A 24,556-nucleotide genomic window follows, 5' to 3' on the forward strand; every position below is an offset into this window, starting at 1 on the left:
GATATAAAACAAATACATTACGAGTCCCGCCAGCTATACAAACGAGCCAGCGTTGCCATGTCCGCTTATTATAAGCAACTTTGGGCTTGTTTTTATGTAAAATTTGCTTGTAAATATTGGTAGTTGTGGGTTGCGGTTGACCCTTAACAGACGACGTCACACTGGTTGCAAGCGTCATACTGGTTGCAAATGAAACCCATTCTGTCAGGTCTCGCTATGGCGCGCAGCACTAGCCAACACACAAGAGGGGGTTGGGGTGCGCACCCCAAAACAACAGGATGATTGCATGAAACAACCACCTGTGCATCCAGTCTCAATGTTGGTAAACAAATAATTGGTCTATAGTTGCTTATTTGGGCTTTTTCCTAAAATGTAGTTGATTTGGGCTTGTTTCCTAAATGTTGTTTACAAGATTTGTGTTTCAAAAATGTTTCAAAATTACTTATTTTTTTTCTCCAAGATTACTTTTGTCGTTTTTTGAAAATAGCCGTAGCCTAGTCGCAATTCTTTTGGTCTTGTTTCCTAGACCGGTTTGCTTATTTCTCTCACAAATATGGCAACACTTGAACGAGCCCCCCAACTGACTCACTATTTCTTCTTTGGAAACATTTCACATGCGCTTTTACGCGCAGGAGCGCATCAACATACTATGACGCGTAGGGGGTGTTGACACTGACACAGCGCAGCAACGTGCCGCTGGTCTGCTGTGTCGTGTCGTATATAAAGCATCAACAGACAGATTCTGAGCATTACTGTAAATATAGCTAAATTATTTGGGCTAGTTGGTGAACTGGATACACACAGACAGTCAAGGGTGACCTGAATAACGGTAAACGATCATTTGATTTGATTTACAACGCAAGGTAGTCAAATTATATTAAAAAAATATAAATACAAAGTTTATATAAACAAAATATATTTTCTATTTCGTTTGTGGGTTCGAGTTTGATGAATGACATGTTTACTATAGTGTTCATTAAAACATAAAAATAAAGTTTATATAAACAACATATTTTTTTATTTCGTTAAAGTGGGTTCAAGTTGATGAATTCCATGTTTACTATAGTGTTCATTATTACAATAAAATATATCGATCTAGTCATGTTTACGCAACTGTCATTGTCATAGTCATACTCTCTGTAATTGTTGATAAAGGTTATGTGGAGCACTTGCACTTGAATATAATGAACCTTTCATCTTTGCATGATATCTCTGTTTCAGACTGGCTCATGTTGCATAGCCTACTACTGCTGTGAAAGGATAATTGTATAGGCTACTATTACCCCAGACGGTGCAGTTTTAGCTGCGGATTATCATCTCATTTTGATTTCATAACATCTACAGTGTAGTGAGAGAATTGGATGGAGGAGGGAGGGGGCGGGCTGAGTCTGACTCCTGTTGAATGCAGAACAGCAGTCTCTTCTGAGCTGTAGCCTGTGGTAGTGAAACCTGTTAACAGTAGGCTACGGTAATAACTAGGCTACAGTACACATACATTTTAAGTTTATGATACCGGTCACACACATTCATAGGGTTGATCATTTCTTTTCAGGAACTTCTGCTGTCTATTTGCACAGTGGTTTGTTTTGTGCTTTCCTGAGAAACTGGTTCTGGTGGATATCAGCCCTCTAACGCAGAAGGCAAAATGGAGAGGATGGAGGATGAGAAGGTAATTATTGGTTGATTTACTTTTATTTGCTTTTATCTCCTCCATTTTCCAAGTAACACTAACACTAAGTGCATGGCCTTATGTTTTTAAAGAAAACACTGGAGCTTCATTGTCAATGTCACTATACGGACTGACTAATATTATTTGTCTTGTTTGAATAACACTTGTTGTACGCACGCACGCACGCACGCACGCACGCACGCACGCACGCACGCACGCACGCACGCACGCACGCACGCACACACGCACACAGACACTTAATAATTTTGTTTAGACATTGGTCATCAGCATCATGCACTGCATCCTGTGCATGTGGAGACTCCATACCACATTACTGTCATTTTTATTGGATAGACCCGAGCAATGTCTCTTGTGGCTGTCTGTCTCTCACACAATAGCTATAGCCAACAACAATAGCCTGTGTTTCCTGCAGAAAAGAATGCCAGAATGTTGTTATAATTTGTTTCAGGGTTATTGCTGTTTTTTTGTTTTCTTTAGCATGTCTTTGTCCTATAACCAACACCTCCTAATGAATCCTGAATGGTAGTATTTACGAGTCACAGGTTGGCAATTCTGTATTTTTCCTCTTTGGCAAGCAGAGGAACTTGGGAGTGAGAGCTGAGCTTTTCAGGACATGAGTAAGACACGGTGGGCTGAGGGAGAGTCAGGAATGGCAGATGGCATGTCTGTACATGAGTTTGTTTTATGTTCTTGCCTTGATGAGAGTCAGAAAGAAGGAGGAGTGGTGACGAAATACCTGGGCTGTATTGCCTACTGTAGTTTGAAACAGAGTCATTATGGAAAGGATTATATCAGATGTCTGCTAACAACATACAATTACAATACAATAAATAAGTGAGGTAGAAACCATGTTTGTAATTGACCACTTGGTGAACTTATCGTTCATGAGACTTTGTCATCCAATATGCCCTATGAATACATCTGTAGCCACTTGTAATCCATCCAAAGCCCTATGAAGCTGTATAGAATTGGTCGTCCACCGGTCGGTCACCCACCTCTGTGGTTTGTCTGTTGAAACAGGGTTGACGCTTTGTCTTTTTTCTCCTTGTCACCCTGGGCACTGTTCAATAGTTAGTTGCTCCTAATTAGGATGGGTGAAATTCAGAGGACAAGTTCCAGGTATGTGCAGTACTTAGCCAGTACCCCAACAAACAGCCGCAAACAACAGCAGCACTGTTATCGGCAATTAGACTGACGATCTTGACCACAAACTGGGTCAGGAATGAAAAAGGGGTCACTGGGGTTAAATGACATTGCTTGCCAAAAATGCCAAACAAGCATTACTGAAGGCGGTCACAATTCAAATGAGGAACAGAGCTGCCCCAGGGACTGCATTTTGATATAACTTACTGTACTGTATGTCCTCTAAGTCAGATGTGATTGTGCCACAGAGGAGGGAACAGTCTGTGGAAATGACTGAACTGTGAGATAAAAAAAAGAAACCCACAATCTATGGGCTTTTCAGAGAAACTAAGATCAATATAAGATAACAACAGAAATAAATTAACTAGAGTGAAACTGATATTTGAAACTCGCATGTGAACAGTTAATGTTGATTGCAGACTGACACTCAGTACACATAATTTGTCTGTTAAATTTAGTCATTTAACAGACATTTTTATCCAGAGCAACTTACAAAGTTCAAGATCAGTGTAAATGGCATGAAGTCAACAAATGACATAAGTAGAGTGCAAACAAAAACAATTATATAAGAGCTACAGGTACAAAGTAACTAGGTGAATATCAAACCACAGGTAATTCCACAGCTTGGGAGTGAGGAAAAAGAGTCTTGGACACATGTGACAGCTAGGGTGTCAAGCAATCGAGTGATCGCTGCGATGTGCACCTTGAAGAACAGCTGCTTGTCCAGGACCACTCTCACATTCTTGGCAGTTGGAACAGGATAAATCAGGGTGTTGTTAAATCAGGGTGTTGAAGAAGAGAAGCCTGCAGTCTTATCTTGAGCTTGAGGTGGTGGGATGACATCCACTGTGAGATGTCAGCCAGGCATGTATTGGTTGATCCACTGATCCACTGATTGATTGATTGATTGATTGGTTGATTGATTGATTGATTGATTGATTGATTGATTGATTGATTGATTGATTGATTGATTGATTGATTGATTGATTGATTGATCGATTGATTGATTGATTGATTGATCAACATTTTTACTGACAAAATACATTCATAATCATATTTGTACATGCCCTCTTCAATCTGTGTGGCAGAGGGAGGGAAGGAATAAAACAGTTGAGTGTCATCAGACAGCTTAACAGTGATAGGAGAGCTTGTGAGCAGAGATGACAGAGCCAATGGATCTGGTTAAGGGGGGGAAAGGAGGGGGCCAAGAACAGACCCTGTGGGACCCCGGTCAAGAAGATGAAAGCAAACTTTACATGAAACATGGTACTGTAGGTCAAACAAGTCAATTGGGAACCACTTGAGTGGCGAGTGGCGACCGTTCCAGTGATACCATGGTCAGAAAGGGTGTCCAGGAGACACTGATGGTTGACTGTGTGAAATGCTGCAGACATGGCAAGAAGGATAAGGACTGAGTAGTGGGAGGCAGCCTGCCTCTGTGTCTGCATTCTCTGCAAGCAGTAGAATGGTCCAGCTTGAATCCTGACTGGATGGGATCCAACAGGTTATGAGACATGGAGATAGAGAGAGCTGGTTAAATACAACTCATTCAAGAGTTTTGGAAAGAAAGGAAAGGAGTGATAGTATTATTTTTTACAATCGATTAGTTCTATTAACTGTTGTACCCTATAATAACATAAAATAATATAGTAACATCAGTGAGGTGGGGTGCGCACTTGAAAACCCTATGAAGGTCACAAGGTCTGAAGAACATAGCTCTGCCCTCAGTTGATAGGACGTCTGTGGGGAGCGATTTCTATGCCAACCAGTGCCACCCCACAGGAGGCGCAGGAGGAAACTGCTGCCAAGTGTGGTCGATGCGATCCTTATCGTGTAAAGACATTCAACACTTATTTGTGCTTAGTCAAAGCAAAGGTCTTTAACAGTTCTGTGTCACCGTGTCAATAAACTGACACAGTTGATATTATGGAATCGTGCATGATCTGCGATAATTTGCTCTTGTAGTCGATTTTTTGTAGGCGGATGGTGTTGTAGGTCAACACTTGCAGAATATTGACAGTAACCACTTCCTGCTCATGGTTGAACAGAAATCGCCTTCCACCCTGAGGAAGTTGTCTGGCTGTTCTGTATAGAAAACGCAAGAACACAATGTCATTGGTTAGGTATTTTTTGTTTTACATAGGCCCTTGCTGTCATACTATACACAGTGACATTAAAACTTGTAGAGCAAAGTTCACTGAAGAAGTTCTCTGAAGAGCATAGCCCTGATACTGTACGTCTACATTGCATTGTATTGTATGTATGATGATGATGTGCATCAATTCCATACATAATGCAGGGGTCAAGGGCCAAGGACCCCTTAACTCAGTCCCCAAACAGTGGGTCGGGACCTATTTCTGGGTCACGGACCAATTTTTATGGGTCGCGAGTAAATTGTATTTTACAAAGATATTCCATGAATTAACACTTTAAAGAAATAGTGAAAATAGCCGATCAACAAGCGCACAACATGTTACATTGTGACGCATTGTGAGCTTACAGATCTGCTATTTTCACTAGTTTGGGTCCCAAGGGAACATAGAATTTTCTTTTGGGTCTTTACAGAGCTAAATAGTTTGGGAACCACTGCCTTAGCTGATAGATAAACGAATCACGGACCCCTACTATATTGTATACAACTGTGTTGAATATTAAACTTCCATGCAACTGGATAAGAGGCTACAGTAGCTCACCATATTTAGCTGATTGTCTCTCAACAATATCTGTTGACTGTTGAGATATGAGAGACTAGCTTGGAAGTGTTCCATAAGTGCAGCTTTGATGACTTCATTCATTAGTTTGACAGCACTATAATCAGTGTTGTGTAAATCTTTGATTGTTTATTTACAAATTATCTTTACTAATATGTTGGATTCATGTTAATTGCCAGACATTTTTGGATGAAAACAAACAAACAAACCAAAAACATTCCTATCACCGGGAAATTTAGCTGCCCCCCTGTAGTAGGCTAACTCCGAGGTTCCATCAGGAGTCCCGGACCTCCTGTTGAAGACTCCTGGTCTAGTGTATATGTTACAGGGTGAATGGAGAACCAGGGTGATTGAAGAAGGCTCGCTCGTTTTTACCCACCCAGCAATTCTGTAGAAGAAACACTAGAGGGAGCCACAAGCCAGGCTTGTGCACAAGCACATATGGCCGCGACCACCCACACACACACAGTCACACACACACACACACACATGCGCGCGCACGCACACGCGCTCATGCTTTCAATGGACTGTTAAGATACTTTTATTGTGTTCTGCTGGCTTTTGTTTTAGTTTCTCCCTGACACACACACACACACACACACACACACACACACACACACACACACACACACACACACACACACACACACACACACACACACACACACGCACACAGTGATCCATGAAAAGAACTATTCTGTCCCTATCGGTTTACAACTCAAACGGCGCTGAGTCGACAAGTGGAGCATCGGCCGGTCAGCCCGGGCACTCGCGCCTGGAGGCGCGAGGGCGCGCTTCCTCGGCCTCAAGCTCCACTTGTCGGCGCGCCTCCGTCGTGGTCAAGCGTGTGCGTGTGCGTGTGTCTTTTCTCTCTCCTCCCGTGCTCTCCTCCCCTTCCTCGTCTTTTCTCTCTCCTCCCGTGCTCTCCTCCCCTTCCTCGTCTTTTCTCTCTCCTCCCGTGCTCTCCTCCCCTTCCTCGTCCGTGTCTCTCTCTCTCTCTCTCTCTCTCTCTCTCCTCCCGTGCTCTCCTCCCCTTCCTCGTCCGTGTCTCTCTCTCTCTCTCTCTCTCTCTCTCTCTCTCTCCTCCCGTGCTCTCCTCCCCTTCCTCGTCCGTGTCTCTCTCTCTCTCTCTCTCTCTCCTCCCGTGCTCTCCTCCCCTTCCTCGTCCGTGTCTCTCTCTCTCTCTCTCTCCTCCCGTGCTCTCCTCCCCTTCCTCGTCCCTCCCAAGGAGGACGGTTTATTTCGCGAGGAGGAGCTCCTCCTCGCCTCACGTAATAAACCCCCGCCTCGCAGTGCCGCGTCCTCCTTCTCCTCCTCCTCCTCGCGAGCCTCGCTAATAAACCCTATCTCGAAAAGCCCCGCCTCGCCCCGAAGCCCCGTGCCTAAAAACGAGCGCTCTGTCTTCAATCACCCTGGATCTCCATTCACCCTGTGACATATACATTTGAAGGCATACCGCGCTCTAGTCTAAAAGAAGTGTGTGTGTGTGTGTGTGTGTGTGTGTGTGTGTGTGTGTGTGTGTGTGTGTGTGTGTGTGTGTGTGTGTGTGTGTGTGTGCGTGTGCGCGTGTGTGTGTGCGTGTCTGTGTGTTTTGCCAAATTCAGGTATTTCTGCATTTTTAATAGAAGGGTTTTCCCAATGATTGCAAGAGATTTCATTTTTGTGCCTAACGTAACAAACGATGTGTAATGTTTTGCAAGAAGTGTGTTGCAGAAGTGCAAACAAAGTGCAGAAAATGTGTTTGTACTTTTGGTGCCTTTATTTAAGGCATAGTTACAAAAGTTAGGGTTTTGATGCTTTAGTCTAAAGCGTTCACTTTCTGTGCGTAAGCAATCGGCAAAAACTATATAAGCAATCTTAACAACAGACCACAGAGCTAATGCCATGACCAGAGTCAGCTACTCAGCCTTACTCACACAGCCGACACAGTGCCACTCCCTTATTTAGCAACGATCCTGCTACATCTGCATCGCTCTCTACTGGTCTTAACCTTATTCAAAATGGTCTCTGCAGATGAGTCTCTGCAGATGAAAATACACACAATTACACACGCACGCATGCACACACAACACACATACACACGCACGCACACAAGGGTGGTGACCATAACATAGTTAAGATTGTGTAGGCTTTGATTGATTGAATACTTTATCAGTCAGAAATGTAAACAGCATGTGGTACAGTAAGACATTAAAGCTAAAAGGAGACACAAAAAAGTCCTGGGGACTTGTTTCCATTGTGGTCCTATGTATTCAATTAAGACTACTGTAGCATATATAGGCTATAACCTTTTATTTGAATATTTTTTGTTTGCATATGATTTGTACGGATTAGGTTTTGTAGATTTGTGGTCATACATTTTTATATCCTCATTTCCTTTTGCTGTTTTTTTAATTATCTCTTACAACCATTAATTAGCCTTGGCATCATTGCCAGGACATTGTATTTGCCCTTTCCTTTCACTTTAGAGTGCATGCAGTATTTCCTGTGTTCTGGACAAGTCAACAGAGGCTCTCTGCCATCTTCATTCTGCATGCCAGTCAACACCAGCATACTTATTTTAGCTCTCACAATGGCTGGAAGGTTGCCCTGCCATCGCATGCCACGGTGAAACACTCCTGAGATTGATGTTTAGTACAATATGGTTACTGTGGCTCCACCAGCTCTGCCCTTCACCGACGTGATTCAGCACAAAGCAGATTCACCCTGGTGCAGATAGCCTCTCTTTCAGAGCTGTGGAGAGTTCATGATTTAATAGTCAACAGGGGTGGACAATGGACATTCCAGTTTAGTTTAACACTGGCTTTTGTTAGTTTTTGTGTTACCAGTAAGATGCCATAAAAAGTTGTCAATCTGTTTAAAAAACGACAATTGCCTCTGTGCCTAGGTCCCTAGGCTGGGATGCCTCTGCAATGGTTAAGGCAGTGGTTCTCAAAGTCCCAAAGTCCTTGAGGGGAGTCCAGGAGGCCTGGGTCCCCAGCAAAATTATTGATAGTTATGATTATGAACCAAATGGACCATTACAGGTCTATAACTCAGAGAGTGTTCTGTACATATGTTCCATTTGTACGCTCTCTGTGTTATGGGATCCGTGGCATAATGCATACCAAACTGGGGATCCTTGCAAATAAAACGTTTGAGAAGCCCTGGGTTAAGGCATGAATCATACTGTGAAACCACAGAGCTCAATCTCCTGTATCTCTGTCAGAGAGAACAGACAGTGCAGATAATCCCAGGACAAAATGAGATATTTTGAACTGCCTTAGGCTTTCAGAGTGTAATAGGCTCCAGATATAACCACTCACAGAGGTCATTTGGCTCTGATCCCAATGTTATGAGCATAGTGTAGTTTAGTTGGTGTGCTTGCCAATAATGCTTTGATGTGATTTGGATTATTTGGATGCATAACATTAAAATTATACGATCAGAGGAAGACTTTAGCTCTAATTCTGCTGCAAAAAGACCAAAAACTCCCATATTAAGTTTTTTTGCACAGATTTTTCTCAAAGGCTGAATACTCTCCCAATGAACATGTTGTCTTGTTTATGGCACAGTAAAAATAAAGGATTTCTTTCCACTCCAGGATACATGGATTAAAAAGGATTTCCCATAAGTAAGCCTATTAGGACATTACCTTTTATATTGGAGTCAGGATGCAGTCCGTAATACCTTTGCTATAGCGCCATAGTATTTCTGTTTACTTTTGATCCAACTAGAGGTTCGGGCTGCTACGCGGGCCACTCCTATGTCGCAGCGCTGATCCGACCAATATGTCCGAGTGATAATGTCCGGGGCTTTGTCAGAGTACCCATACCCTATATATGGCATGCCCATATATGGGCATATTGGTTGGATCGGTGGATCTGGACAACTGGATATCCATATATGCTCATATATCTCGGACGGATCGGCGGTTCTGGACAACTGCATATCCAAACGACTCCGCGGCAGGCACCGCACTCCCTCGAGTCCATGCCGATGTGCTCGCCGAGTTTGAAGTCGGTCGGTCTCATATATGCACATGACCATATTATATGGGCATAGCGGTCGGATCTGTGGCTCTGGACAACCAGATCTCCATATATGCCTATATGGGCATATCAGGTTTATTTATGGTTATGTCTGGGTCATAGTGACATGCTTGTATTTGGGCGTATCAGGTTTGTTTATGGTTATGTCTGAGTCATAGTGACATGCCTAAATATGGGCGTATCAGGTTTGTTCATGGTTATGTCTGGGTCATATTGACATGCTTGTATTTGGGCGTATCAGGTTGGTTTATGGTTATGTCTGTGTCAGAATGACGTGGTCGTGGTCCTGCCTATACAGTATATGAGAGTATCGTGTTTGTTAATGGTTATGTCTGAGTCGGAATGTCGTGGCCGTGCTCCCAGTAGTAAAGTGTAAGGATGACATTACAGTAAGAGCAAAAGAGATTCAGACTGAGATTTTTGGAGGGGGTTCTCTTCCATGCAGGGCAGGCTACATCCTGCAGCTTCTGCACAGTGTATACTTTCAATAAATAACAATACTAGTTAGTTCGGCTTAGCTGGACACTGGTTTACGGGAAAGCCCTTCGTGTTGGGGAATTAATGTCAGGTGCATTAGCTTGTTATTATGAGCTAAGCCCTCTTTAATTCCAAAACCAGCGGGGACAAAATATTTCTAATAGGTTCCAGCCTTGATTCTCTTCTCACTTGGCCTTCTGCAGCTTCTTAGCTGACAAATACCACAGAGTTGCGAAATCGATGTTGCCCCTCTAATGTTGTAACACCTTAGCTGCGAAATCAGTGCCGTTATTCTCCGAACAAGAAGGGAGGGGCGGAGGGTCAGTGGATGTAGAAAGGCCCATTGTTATTACCAATGTCACCGTAACAACAAGAGCTTTGTAGAGCCAGGAACTGGCCAGGCCACGTCTTGCTGTTCACGCACTGAGGGAGTTATTGTACACCAGCTCCATCCATATGTATCAACAAAGTGTATATCTCACTTCCCCTGTCATTCGTCTCAATTCTCTTTAGCTGCTTGGACCTGTACAGTGACAAATAAACCTTTCTTGATTCTTGATCTTGTTTCTCTCATCTTCCTTGCCCCATAATTAATCTCTCCATCTCTCTCTACTCCCTGTCTTACAGCCAAAGAAGAAGATAACTGGTTACCTGCTCTTCTGTGTGTCCACAGCGGTCATTGGCTCACTACAGTTTGGATACAACACTGGTGTCATCAATGCACCTGAACAGGTGTGTACAGATTCTCATGTGTATCACTGTGTGTTGTTTCCGGTAACTCAATGGTTGCAGGTTTGAGCCCAACGGTAGCCAATGCCATACACCTTGTCAAAGTGCCCTCGAGCAAGAATGGATGATTGTGTCTTCTAGACACCTCAAATGTCAAACAAATGAATGAAAATGTCAGACATTATGTTGTTGCATGAGCACATTAAACCAAACATGATCAACATTCAGTGACCAATATTGCCTCACAGTAAGAAGGTCCTCGGTTTGAAACGAACCAGGGCCTCTCCGTGTTCATGTGGATTTCCTATGGGTGGCTGGTTTCCTTCCACTCCATGTTAGGGACATTCTCCAGTGCACTGCTCATTTTCTGCCCACTGTTCCTAATAGTTAGGATGGGTTAAATGCAGAGGAAAAATATCCCCCCGGGGATCAATAAAATATAACTTAATTCAACTCGGCTCGTCCTCAACTCGACTCGACTTGACTCGGCTCGACTCTACTTGATTCGATTTGACTTTGAATGTGTTCTTTGCCAAGTGCTAGCTTCTCGGGGAATTCCATTCCTCTAATGGATGCATGGTGGCTCATGTTTTACAGAAGAGTAGATAATCAGCAAGGGAGTGGGTGCAATTAATTCATCACTAATGGACACAAAACCACATCCTTTTCTGTTGCTTTGTTTTGTTTGGAAGTCTGTATCTATGTGGACATGCTCTCATGACACGATCACTGTCCTATGGAGAACTCTACTGCCCTCCTGTGGATGTCACACACACACACTACAACCAAAGATGTGTCAGATGACAGCTGATCATCTCCTGTGACACTGAAACATAGACTGTTGATTATGGTCAAAACCCACTATGGTCAACAAGCGCTTTTCTATCCTTATTGGTGCCAATAGACCTATCTCATGTGATATGGGTGTCATTAGTCACCACTGAACCATTGTTATACCTAATATACCGAATGTTCCAGTATTCTGTGTTAATTCAATACAATCTGTCACTGCAATTACTGCACAAACAATAGTCTTTTGCTTTCTTTAGATGGGTCCTCTGTCCACTGCCAGCACTCACACCACCACCACCTCTCCTCTGTGTCTTTATCCAGAAACTGCGTAGGTTCTTCCAGAATGTGTCCATGGACCGTTATGGAGAGCCTTTCAGCCCAGGGACCAACACCTTGGTGTGGAGCTTCTCCGTGGCCATCTTCAGCGTGGGAGGCATGGTGGGCTCCTTCTCTGTGGGAGCCGTGGTCAATAAGTTTGGCAGGTGAAGGATTGTACTGTACTAAAGTAAAGGGTGTAACCACATGAACCCTAGCGTGCCTATTCTGTGTGGAACGTTCAGCGAAAAATATCTACAAGCTTAACAAGCTTAAGTTGCGATGCAACGTGTTGTAAGCTTGTTGATATGCTATTTTCGGTGAAGAGATTTGGTAGAGGGAAAACATTGTGGTATAGAGCCCTGGGGGATCCCGGTGGATAAAGCCCCCCTCCAGTATTTTTAACATTCTTTTTAGCTGTATACTATTTACCAGTGCCAACCTGTAGTGACTATTATTGAAAAATAAGTGCATTTTGAGTACGAAGTTCAACATTTTAAGCTCCTTTATTTGGGAGTGTGATGCAGACCAGACTACTGCAGGTTCTCTCTTCTACTGGGTAATTAATTGCATTCACTTGGGGTCTCAGGTCTAAATTAGTACTAGATTGGACAGCTGTAGAGATGAGAACCACTGTTTTAAAGCAACAGATGGTCCATTAACCCATTACATCAACGAAAGGGCAGTTATCAGACTTTAATCAACTTAAAACTTCCTGTGGTGAGATTATCGTTTCATATTTTCCTGTTGACATACGGCGATCAACTGCTCGCTTTCTTCTCATCTCTCTTTCTTTCTCCTCTCCTATAGTATAATAATACATTTATTCAATCAAATCCTTGTGTTACAATCCTTAGTCTAGGGAATGAAAGGACCGTGACATAAGTTTGGCAAGTGAAATGTAGTTTTATTGTCTTGACCTTTTTCTTGTTATTGCTCGGAAAGTGACAAAGTAGTAATACAGGTTTACATTAATAAGACAGTGAAACGTAAACTTAAATTATATAAACATGGAAAATGACCCCAGTGCAAAATCAATAAATAAATATAACAAACTAACCTATGCTTTTAAACCCCTACTTAACCTAACCTCTACCAAATCAAAATTACATTAATTCCCTAATCTAAGCTAATTTCCCTAATCTAAACTGAAACAAAATGGTGGCTGGTTCACAAAAAGATGGCACTGGTGGTCAAACAAACTCAGAATTATGGTTAAACTTACTCCTTTAGAATCTCAACACTACTTCAGTAGGTTCAACTTAAACAGGGTGCAACTTGATAAGGTGTCACAGAGAGCACAAAATACAGAGGGCTACCAAACTTTTAGCACCCAAAGTATTGACTTGAGACGTAATGGACAACATGTAGCAGGCAGCACTGACAGCTAGCACACACTGCCAAAGCACACAGTTGCTGCCAGCTCTTAAGTGGGGGAGGAAGGCGTCCTCTGATTGGTCCATCTCCTGATTGAAGGTCTCCTCCCAGCCAGGTCTTCTCCCATGCAGATCCTGAGCTGAATGCATGAGTCAATGGACTACCAGAACTGTGCAATGCATAGAATACTATATACCTCACATGTAACACCTTGTCATGTTATCTTGTATTTCCTTCTGCTAATAGCTTTCCTTCTTCTCTTTGTCTCTCTCCAGGCGTAAGTCGATGTTGCTGGCCAACATCCTGGCCCTGGTGGGTGGAACTCTGATGGGGCTGTCCATTATAAGCAATTCCTTTGAGATGGTGATCTTTGGCCGGCTGGTCATTGGCATGTTCTGTGGCCTGTGTACCGGCCTGACGCCCATGTATATCGGGGAGATTGCTCCCACCCACCTGAGAGGTGCCTTCGGAACCCTGCACCAGCTGGGCGTAGTGATTGGTATTCTGGTGGCACAGGTATGAGGTCCTATACACACATATATGGTTGTTTCTGTTTGTTTGTTTGTTTGTTTGTTCGTTTGTTTGTTTGTTTCTGTCTTTCTTTCTTTCTTTTTTGTCTGTCTGTCTGTCTGTCTGTCTGTCTGTCTGTCTGTCTGTCTGCAGTGGTGTAAAGTAACTAAGTAAGTACTAAGTAAGTATTTACTGTACTTAAGTACAATTTTGATGTATTTTTGGGCGGTGAAACCGCCCCTATAAGTGAGGTTTGGATATTTGTACAATTTTGTACAATTTTATTTGTACAATTTGTACAATGCACCGTGATTGGCCAATCACAGTCTATTCAGGACTGTGATTGGCCAGTGTCACATGACACATGTGCATAGCCCTATATAAGAAACCATAACTTGAAAAAAAACATGAATTTGTTTTTTTCAAGTTATGGTTTCTTCCATCATAAAGAGTGTTTCAATAAATGTATTTATTTTTTGTACATGATTGGTTGACTCCATTCAGTATTGTGATTAGCTAGCAAGACACCGCCCACTTCACACAGGGTGTGATTTTTGGGCGGTGAAACCGCCCCTATAAGTGAGATTTGGAAAAATGTACAAATATCTTGGGCAGTGAAACCGCCCCTAAAAGTGAGGTTTGGAAATTTGTACAATTATCCTGCGCTGTGATTGGCCAATCACAATCTATTCAGGACTGTGATTGGCCAGTGTCACATGACACATGTGCATAGCCCTATATAAGCAACCATAACTTGAAAAAAAACATAAATTGGTTTTTTTCAAGTTATGGTTTTGTCCATCATAAAGAGTGTTTCAATAAATGTATTTATTTTTTGTACATGATTGATCGACTCCATTTAGTATTGTGATTAGCTAGCAAGACACCGCCCACTTCACACAGGGTGTGATTTTTACTTTACTGGAGCATTTCCAATTTAAGTACTTTTTGTACTTCTACTCCACTACATCTCAGAGGCAAATATTGTACTTTTACTCCACTGTAATTATTTGAAAACTTTAGTTACTAGTTACTTTGTAGATTTTGATTATTATTACAAAATATACATTACTCACTTCAGCCCTATATACGTAACATTTTGGCAATTGAAAATAGCCGATCTACAAGCTCACAATGCGTCGCGATGCAACGCATTGTGAGCTTGTTTTCAAATGATTTTTATACATTTTATACGTTTGAAAACCATTCTGCATAATGATCTACTTTTGGTTCTTTAAGTACATTTTGATACCAATACTTTTATACTTTTGTTTGAATTCCGTACTTTTACCTGTAAAAGAGTATTTTTGACATTGCAGTATTGATACTTTTACTTAAGTAAAACATTTGAGTACTTTTTCCACCACTGTCTGTCTGTCTGTCTGTCTGTCTGTCTGTCTGTCTGTCTGTCTGTCTGTCTGTCTGTCTGTCTGTCTGTGTCTGTCTGTCTGTCTGTCTGTCTGTCTGTCTGTCTGTCTGTCTGTCTGTCTGTCTGTCTGTCTGTCTGTCTGTCTGTCTGTCTGTCTGTCTGTCTGATGGCTAATTTCTCTCCGTCTGGGTTGTATTTGTCCGTTTGTAGATCTTTGGTCTGGAGTTTATTCTGGGCTCAGAGACGCTGTGGCCCTTGCTGTTGGCCCTGACTGCCCTGCCTGCCTTCCTGCAGTGCTTCATGCTGTTCTTCTGCCCTGAGAGCCCCCGCTACCTGCTCATCAACCTCAATAAAGAGGAGGAGGCACGGACAGGTCTGCTTGGTTACTTTAAACTGGACTACAATAGAATAGAATAGAATAGAATAGAAGATAAATATCTAAAATAAAAACAACCCATGGCAAACACTAAGACACCGATTATTGTTATACAGACTCAAAGGCTTTTATTTGGGAGAAAATGGTGTCTGTGTGACACAATATTTGGTGCTTCTTCATAGGGACAGTGACCGTACAGTACATAATAATTCAGTACCCTGGTTTCTATGCTAGTTAGTGTACTGACCACAAAATCATGGCAGGGGAGGGGGAAGGGGCTTTAAGTCAATCCAAGTGCAGCAAGATCGTGTCCAGGGTGAAAGGGGTCAGCTCTCCCTGAAATCCACTGCCGTCTCTGCAGTCTCTTTAAAGTGGTTCAGGCTGCACCAGGATGCCAGATTGTCAACTTCCCCATCCTCCCATTTTACCAAAGAATACAGTATAGTGCCTTTTTTTCAAAGCACTTTAAAATGTACAGTATGCGTTGCACAATCGGAAGCAGACGTTAGGGGCTCAGTCTCTCGCTCAAGGACACTTTCGACATAATGTCAGGAGGAGTAGGGATCAACCCAGTAACCTTCTGATTCAGAGAAATCTGCCCCCCAAGTCTTGTTTCTGTGTTTCATGCTCCCACATGCCCATCTGTACTGTAATGATGACTCAGAAATAACATAACAAGCTAGGCTGGGTCTAGCAATGACTCATCTTCCGCATGGATGCCAGACATCATATTGACGGTGTGATATCGTTGTGACATCGTATTGACATACAAATATGGAGTTATTTGCCACTCTATCGATTCCATTGTAAAAAAGTTTTAAAAAGTTCATATTTCCTGTCTACCGTTTGTAGCCCTGGTGCGACTGCGTGGCACTGAGGATGTGGCCGATGACATCCAGGAGATGAAGGAAGAAGGTATGAAGATGGCCTTGGAGAAGAAGGTGACCATTCCCGAACTGTTCCGCTCGCCACTCTACCGCCAGCCAATCATCATCGCCATCGTCCTCCAGCTCTCCCAACAGCTGTCTGGCATCAATGCTGTGAGTATCCTCGTCTCTTATCACGCAGCAGGTTGGGCCCTCATGAATGTACATGTAGTCTGCAGCTATCTATATACCATACCATATCATGTCATGTAAGCAATAATACATCAAATATAATTTAGTTGTAGCAGAAAATAAATTGCAAAAATTCAACTTTCTGAAATCATCAAGAAAACTACTATTAATTGTCATAATTACAACATCTTACACAAATAATCGGGAATATAATGTTGATTCTGCTGCGCTAACCAGGCAACAAATGATGACAAAACTCTGCTACAATAATGTTGCGTTGGTTCTTGTGATCTACAACCCAAAACATTGTGGGTTAGATTGAGTGGAATAAATTAAGCATAATAAGGTCAAAGGAATGGATGATCCCTGTGCTATTTATCGCATATTGTCTGTTAATAAGGTCACTTAGCCAGGCTGACTAACTGCATTAACGCTAGCTGTGTCTGGCCTGACAATCACAATTGAATTGTGACAGCCCCTGGGGGTGAAGGTCAGCACTGCAGCATCATTTATTTAGTACTTAGCCATCAGTCCCCTGCACCGTAACAGCAGCAGAGCTGTACTTTCTGTATGGAGAGGAGAACAGATGAAAAGATCTTGTCTATCCTGTCTACAAGCTAGGTATCCATTCGGGGGAAACCTGAACAGCCTTTACACTCAGATTCTCTTTCTTTATTCAAAATAACTATCCACTAGTGTCCTTCTAATATGTATTACTATATAAACCTACTGATGTTATGCAATTATGGTGAATATAATAATAAATTGGTGCCATTCTCCCCTCTTTCTTAGGTCTTTTATTATTCTACAGGTATATTTACCACCGCGGGTGTCTCCGAGCCTATCTACGCTACCATTGGGGCTGGAGTGGTTAATACTGTCTTCACCGTGGTCTCTGTAAGTGTCTTACTGTTATTGCTCGGTGTGCATCGACAGTTCATTCTTACAGTGCAGGCTTCATGTCTTATGGATATCCGAGTTAATTGCTTCCCTTGTGCGTTCACCAGCTCTTCCTGGTTGAAAGGGCGGGACGAAGGACCTTGCACCTGATTGGATTGGCTGGAATGGCTGTCAGTGCCCTGATCATGACTATCTCCCTGGCATTGGTGGTGAGGAACAGCGCTGCTTTAAACGTCTGTCTGTCTGTCTGTCTGTCTGTCTGTCTGTCTGTCTGTCTGTCTGTCTGTCTGTCTGTCTGTCTTGCCCATTTTCAAAGCTCTTGCGAAAATCACTTTTCAAACTCGAGTTTAAATTCTCTCTCTCTCTCTCTCTCTCTCTCTCTCTCTCTCTCTCTCTCTCTCTCTCTCTCTCTCTCTGAGCAGGAGCAGTACCCATCTGTCAGCTACATGGCGATAGTGGGGGTGTTTGGCTTTGTGGCCAGTTTTGAGATGGGTCCGGGTCCTATCCCATGGTTCATTGTTGCAGAGCTGTTCTCTCAGGGTCCGCGGCCAGCTGCCATGGCCATCTCTGGCTTCTCCAACTGGACCGCCAACTTCGTCGTTGGCTTGGGCTTCCCTAAACTGGCGGTATGAATGCAATTATTAGACAGGAGCGTCACAAGACTCCGATTTTTCTCTTTCCATAAAGTATTCCACCTCTAGAATAGTTTAGGATATTTCTTTCTTTCTTTTATCCATAAAGATTAGATTTGTGTCTTAGAAACTGCCACGCGTCCAGGGTGATTAGCATGATGGAATGTATTATCTCTACAAATAGTCGCTGTTGGGCAGAAACCTTTTTCAGAAATTAATGCCTTATTTTACACTTTTTTTTTACGAAAAGTGCTTGCAGATCATAATATTTTTTAAGATTTTGAAAAGTTTTGAAACCTTTCACCTATATTCACATGCCCAAAATAGGGACGCCAGGTTGAAGGTGGCTAAGTCTGTCTGTGGGTTTTATAAATATTGAAACAATAAAAAGTATTAATAAGAGCCTTTGACTAAGTAACTACAATGGATCCATTAATGATGATCCAACCTTTTTCCGTTTCCTGAAAAGCAACAGTTTTGAACGTACAAAGCTTCCGCATACTGAACAGGCATCACACTGTATTGGTGGAAATGACTTTAGTTACATTATAGTTGTACTGTTACCGTACACAAACATTGTAGAACGAATACAAAGAAATGCCACTGAAAAGTCTACTTGCTGTTTGAAACAAACAAAACAAAAACCTGTGCACAGCTCTGTTGGGGGGAGGGGCCATAGCTGAGTGGGTAGAGATGCCGTCTGGGAATCGGAAGTTTTCTGGTTTGACCCTCGGTCTACACGTCGAAGTGTCCCTGAGCAAGGCACTTAACCCCTAACAGCTCCCCCAGTGCACATTTACTGAGTAAATGCAAAAAAGTAATTTCCCTTCCCCCAGGGACCAGTAAATATTCCCTGTTGTAGAGTTCTGATTTGTCCTGCAACCCCTAACAACAATCTCTCTCACCACCTGCCAGGAACTGTGCGGCCCTTATGTTTTCATCATCTTCATCATCTTCCTTATCATCTTCTTCATCTTCACCTTCCTGCGCGTGCCGGAGACCAAGGGACGGACCTTTGACGACATCGCCCAGAGCTTCGCCCGGAACGCCGCTCAGTCCCCGGAGGCTTCGGGCCTGACCGGGTCGGACAGCAAGGGGCCTGATAAGGTCCCCATGGTGGATCTCCCACCAGAGAAGTCTTAGAGGAAATTAAGGAAAGGAAGGATCAACGGCACAAATGTAGACCACGAGATTTACACACATAAGGTACAGCAACGAGTTTTGTTTAAAAAAAAGAACAGCACACACAGTAGAATGGCCTCTTCAAAGACAGGATTAACAATAGACAGCATTAAGGAGAGCAGATGAAAATGCTACTTTGTTGATGATGAGTGTGTTCATTAAAAAGGTCAATTGTATTGCTATGGGGATATACAAACAGCAGATCTTATTTGATTTGTGTGTGCCAATTGAAGAGAATCAGTCAAACGTTTCCCTTCAAAAGTTTAGTATTAATCATTGTAACTTTTTTTTTTGCTGTTACAGTTGCCAAAATGATTAACGAGATTCAACATAAGCCTACGCTACATGTGGGGCCAAAGGTTATTCCATTACAATACTTAATCTTTGTTGACATTCCAAGTGCCAGTCTTCCAAGTATTGATACATAAGAGGATCAGAATAATAATTATGCTCAATGTTAATCCCCAAGGTCCCTAAAGCACCCTGTGTGTGAGTTTAAAGAGCTACAGGGTTGGGGCCTGTGGTGCAATGAGGTCAACCTTGGAACGCTGGGCTTTGGACTCCAATAGTTTGACCTAAAAAACATAAAAGGTTGATGTATGGAATCCTGCGTGTGACTGCAGCGCTGCAGCTTTCTCAGAGATGAGGGTATAACCTTGCATTTCTGACAGGGGTCCTCTACATGGCTGCTTAACCTTAAACCACTGCCCTGAACTTACACTGAACTTACACTGCCCGACGAAGGCAAAGAGCAGTAACTACTGTTGCGTGCGTGTGTTGTGTTGGGTTGTAAAGGACTGTATAAGTATGAAGGTCTTGTCTATGGTATAGAAATCACATTAACACATTTGTGAGAAACTTCATTTCTGTAAGGACACGATCCACTTTGAAGTCTGTTGTTTTTAGTCTCAACACCCGCGAGTCGCTGCTCTGTAGCTTTGTTAGTCAAAACGAAACAAACAGTTTGTTACGTGTACCAGTTTACCACGTATTTTAGCTTTTACCTTGCTGCCTAATAACTTGGATGAGGATAGTGAGGACCAACGTGCATTAACCACTTTTAACATGGCATGCCTATTTTGGGCCTGTCAAATGTTTTTGTGAAAATAGCAGATCTACAAGCTCACAACGTGTTGCAATGCAACGTGTTGAGAGCTTGCAGATTGGCTATTTGTCGTATGACAAAGCATAGGGCTTAAGTGGTTACGGCCAAGCCGTAGCTAGCTTCTTCTTCTTCCAATGCATAAATCTGTATCAACCTACAGTATAGAAAAGTATTGTAAGGACACGATAATACTCTGAGGTTCATAAAAATGCTGCAAACCTTTTCTCAAGTAAATCATATACTTACAAATGTAACAACACAAACATATGACAATTTGTTCACCTTGTGCTGACATTGTGACATTGTGTAGTCATTAATGCAATAATAATAGTTAATCTGTTGGGGTGATTTCTGTGAAGTACTATCACAGTATTATTATTTACTTACAATACTTTTATTGAGCTTATTGATTATTATAAATAACCTATTAGCAGCATGTATACTGTACATAATAACCTATTTTTGGTCAGTCTGTACTGTAGGTACATACTACACTTGAATAAGACTAATATAAAGTAAATTGTTCGTTAGGGTGTTACTGTATGTTGTGCAGTATTTCACAAGGTTCATCACAACAAAGGTATGTGTGCTACATTGACACCCCGTAGCTCACGTCTACACTGAATCATGTTACATACAGTTACTGTAGGGCTCAGGATCAACATAATCTAAATATTATGGGATAGATGCATTCATTATCCATCATTGTACTTGAAAACTCCCTTGACATCATTATGTCACTGCTACAGTACGATTACTGAAACAGAGCAGGAAATAAAATGTCTAACAAGTCTCACAAGCGTGTCGAGTTTAACCAGTATTGTATCGTTTGACAGACAACGGGGGACAGATAATAACATTGACAGTGCAGATTCTGTAGAAACACTAAATGAATTGTATTTATTACATTGGTATTATCCTATATACATATCGAATCTGTGTCAATGTACTTTATGTGTACTGTATGTGTGTGTATTGTGAAATCTTGTGTGTAGACTTAACGTTACCATAGCCATTGATTGACCACTGATGCTGTGATTTTTCAACACACATTGTACTACCATGACTAGTACGAGGCACACATTGCACTGTGGTTACAAATGTTGTGTCACTGTTTGTACAGTATGTGTAATTAATGCTCGGCCAGTACTACATATCTGTCTACTATCTTCCTCTACATGTATGCACACTGATAACCAGGCACTTTTCTGCATTTAACTTTGTGGCAGCAATTCACTTAACAATTGCACCTTGGCAATCTGGCTACACTTTGAAGCCTGTGAATGTTGAGTGTGCGCGTGTGTGTGTGTGTGTGTGTGTGTGTGTGTGTGTGTGTGTGTGTGTGTGTGTGTGTGTGTGTGTGTGTGTGTGTGTGTGTGTGTGTGTGTGTGCACGTGCGCGTGTGCATGTGCGTGCGTGCGTGTGTGTGTGGTAAAGGGGCATTTCACCCATGTAGCACTTTTCAAAAGCAAAGTTATAAAGTGCCTATAAAGACAGTGCCTCAAAACATCAGAACATCAATAAAAAAAACAAATTAAGTACAGTACACAGAATAAATATATATGGGGCAAACAAGATCTAAGGTACTGTGAAAAAAATATACTGTACATAGATAAATGCTTACAATTCAGTAATATATTATGCAAAATTACTCAAATGAGACCAGGTTATGTTGATGACACGCATATTCATATTATTATCCCCACTCTATACATTTATTGTATTATCTCATTTGTGCTGAGTCTATGTAGTGTTAAGTAATCTCTGAGAAATCATGAACCTGAAATAAATAGCATTGTCTACTGTAGTGATTTTCCTTGCCAAGGACCCCCCACATAGCCATAGCCTCTGGCTGCGCCGCCCCCCCCATTGCGAAATGGCTTAAAAAACTAAACACACCCAAAAAAAATAAAAAATAAAATAGTCTATCTACAGCCTTACAATGTGAGCTCACGTTCTGAACTTGTTTTGTTTTTATTTTGTTTTTAATGTTTGAACGATTTTGATAATATCCCAAAATAGGGATACCAACAACCTCATGAATTTAATCTGAATTCAAATACATTTTTTATTCATTATTTATTTTATGATTTGTTTTTATGCATAATTAATTTAAGTATAATATTCTCTTAGACAGAATATACTTTACCGGAGTATACGCATCATGGGAGAAATGCCCCTTTACTGTAAATGTTGCTGTGCTGTGTAGGTGGTGGTGTTAGATCAATGTCATTGCTAGTGTTAGATCTGTGTTCCATCCATCTATTTCTGATGCTGCTTGCACACGCAACGTACTACTGAATGTTACTATGGAGCTTTGCCATTCTCCATTGTATAGTCATAAATATGACGTATGTCACCATTAATTTCCTGTTTTTGACGTGTATATTTTTCAGTATGATTAGCCCTCAAGGTCTTTTCTTTCTCTTTGTTTTGTTGATGTGTTACTTTAGCTTGGAGCAACTAAAAGGAAATAAAATCATTGTCATTGTTTTAAGGCACTGTGTGGGTTGCTTTTGTATTAACAAACGCTTTTTAGTCAAAGCAAGTTTGTAGCCTTGATTCGTTTGATGTGACGGCAGTCTGATAAGTTCAGGATGTAAAAGTAGTTTAATTGGTAACCGGGCCGGAAGAGTGGGTACCTGGTATTTCTGGGCACCTTCCTATTACGTACATTTAAGGCCCAATATTTCTAAATGCTACAAACTGCCACAAAACCTGGGATATCCAGTCATTTCAGGGATAAACAAGAAATTGAAGGGTAACTTTAGGTGTGATAATGATGTACCATGCATGTTTATCATATATACACACAAGGTTTAGGTGCCCACTGGATCTGTTTCCATTTAACTGTGATGACTACATTTCCCAGGATGCACTGTAGAAAAAGTTCAGTTCTGAGCTTTTACAGATAACTATTGACCCTGAGACATTGAAATAAAATGATAATGTTGACCAACATGCATTAACCACTTTGTATAGCAACTCACAATATAATAACGGCTCATAATGTAATAATGGTTCGTAATGTAATAGCCTAAATGTAATAAAAGCCCATAATGTAATAATATGCTCATTATGTAATTAGTTGCAGGTTGAAAAAGCTCTGAATTTGGTAGAATCTGCACCTGGCTCGCTGATAACAATCTATCATTACACCTGGGAAAAACTGAACCCATTCTCTTTGGGTCCAAAATGAACCTCGGCAAGGCAATCACTCACAATAAATCACTCACAATAAAAGTGAGTGACAATGTTATCACAAGAAAAGAGGAAATTACCTACCTAGGTTCCATTTTAGAGGCAAATCTTTACAGTGATAAAATGGCAACTAGAGTAATCAAAAAAGTCAACCAAAGAACAAGATTTTTGTACAGGATCTCCTCTCTGGTCAGTAATGCATTAGCACATCAATGGGCACGTCGGCCGGCACTAAACTAAATGCGCTGAACTAAATGCCAACTTTTTCCAACCGACTACCAGTCTGTTGTAGTCTGAAGAAGTCTGAAGTAGTATGTTTGGTGGAGAGTCACCTTAAGAATACTTTGAGGACTCTAACAGGAGCACTCATCCAAGGTTACTTCGACTATGAATGCACCTCATGGTACCATAACACCACAAAGGCCTTAAAAACAAGGCTCCAGACATCCCAAAACAAACTGGTAAGGCTACGGCTTGGCCTTACATCTACAACTCATTTAACCCCTGCTCACTTTGCTAGGGTCGGATGGCTCAGGGTAGAGGACAAAATACAGCAGCAACTTGCAATGGGCCTGGTCTACAAGATACACTACACCACAAAGACACCCATGTACCTGTCAAAATACTTCACAAACGTCAATGAAGTCCACAATCACAACACCAGAGGAAACTCCACTAATCACGTCCAACCCAGATTTGGCTCTAACAAGGGGTTAAATTCGTTCTCCTGCTATGCCACAAAAATGTGGAACGCCCTACCAACAGTCGTAAAGGAGTGTAAATCCCTACTCACCTTCAAAACCGCTCTAAAAGAGCACTTACAGGTGGCTGCAATTCGAAACTGGCCCCTGTAAAAGTCAAAGCCTAGCCCACCCCCCCCCCCCGAACTATTTACTGTACATATTTTGTTATTGTTTTCAATCTGTTTATATGATGTTTTGCATAGTAGTGTATATTG

At 41.9% G+C, this 24,556-nt stretch overlaps 1 protein-coding gene across 3 annotated transcripts; it reads left to right on the forward strand.

The window, feature by feature from the left end:
• Window positions 1-713: 713 nt before the first annotated feature.
• slc2a3b (solute carrier family 2 member 3b) lies at window positions 714-22,894 on the forward strand. 3 transcript variants are annotated; one of them, XM_080427501.1, is made up of 11 exons: window positions 714-829; window positions 1,553-1,669; window positions 10,680-10,784; window positions 11,895-12,055; window positions 13,541-13,781; window positions 15,355-15,517; window positions 16,373-16,560; window positions 17,371-17,475; window positions 17,586-17,687; window positions 17,901-18,104; window positions 19,026-22,894. In XM_080427501.1, the coding sequence occupies exons 2-11, from the start codon at window positions 1,646-1,648 to the stop codon at window positions 19,251-19,253; spliced, it is 1,521 nt and encodes a 506-aa protein (XP_080283627.1). In that variant the 5' UTR covers window positions 714-829; window positions 1,553-1,645; the 3' UTR covers window positions 19,254-22,894. The 3 variants fall into 3 exon arrangements, with proteins under 3 accessions (XP_080283627.1, XP_080283629.1, XP_080283628.1); XM_080427503.1 differs by lacking the exon at window positions 714-829 and adding an exon at window positions 1,369-1,468; XM_080427502.1 differs by lacking the exon at window positions 714-829 and having other exon boundaries at window positions 1,407-1,669.
• Window positions 22,895-24,556: the final 1,662 nt, after the last annotated feature.

Source organism: Gymnoscopelus braueri, assembly GCF_963280865.1.
Source record: "Gymnoscopelus braueri genome assembly, chromosome: 4".
Lineage (NCBI taxonomy): Eukaryota > Metazoa > Chordata > Actinopteri > Myctophiformes > Myctophidae > Gymnoscopelus > Gymnoscopelus braueri.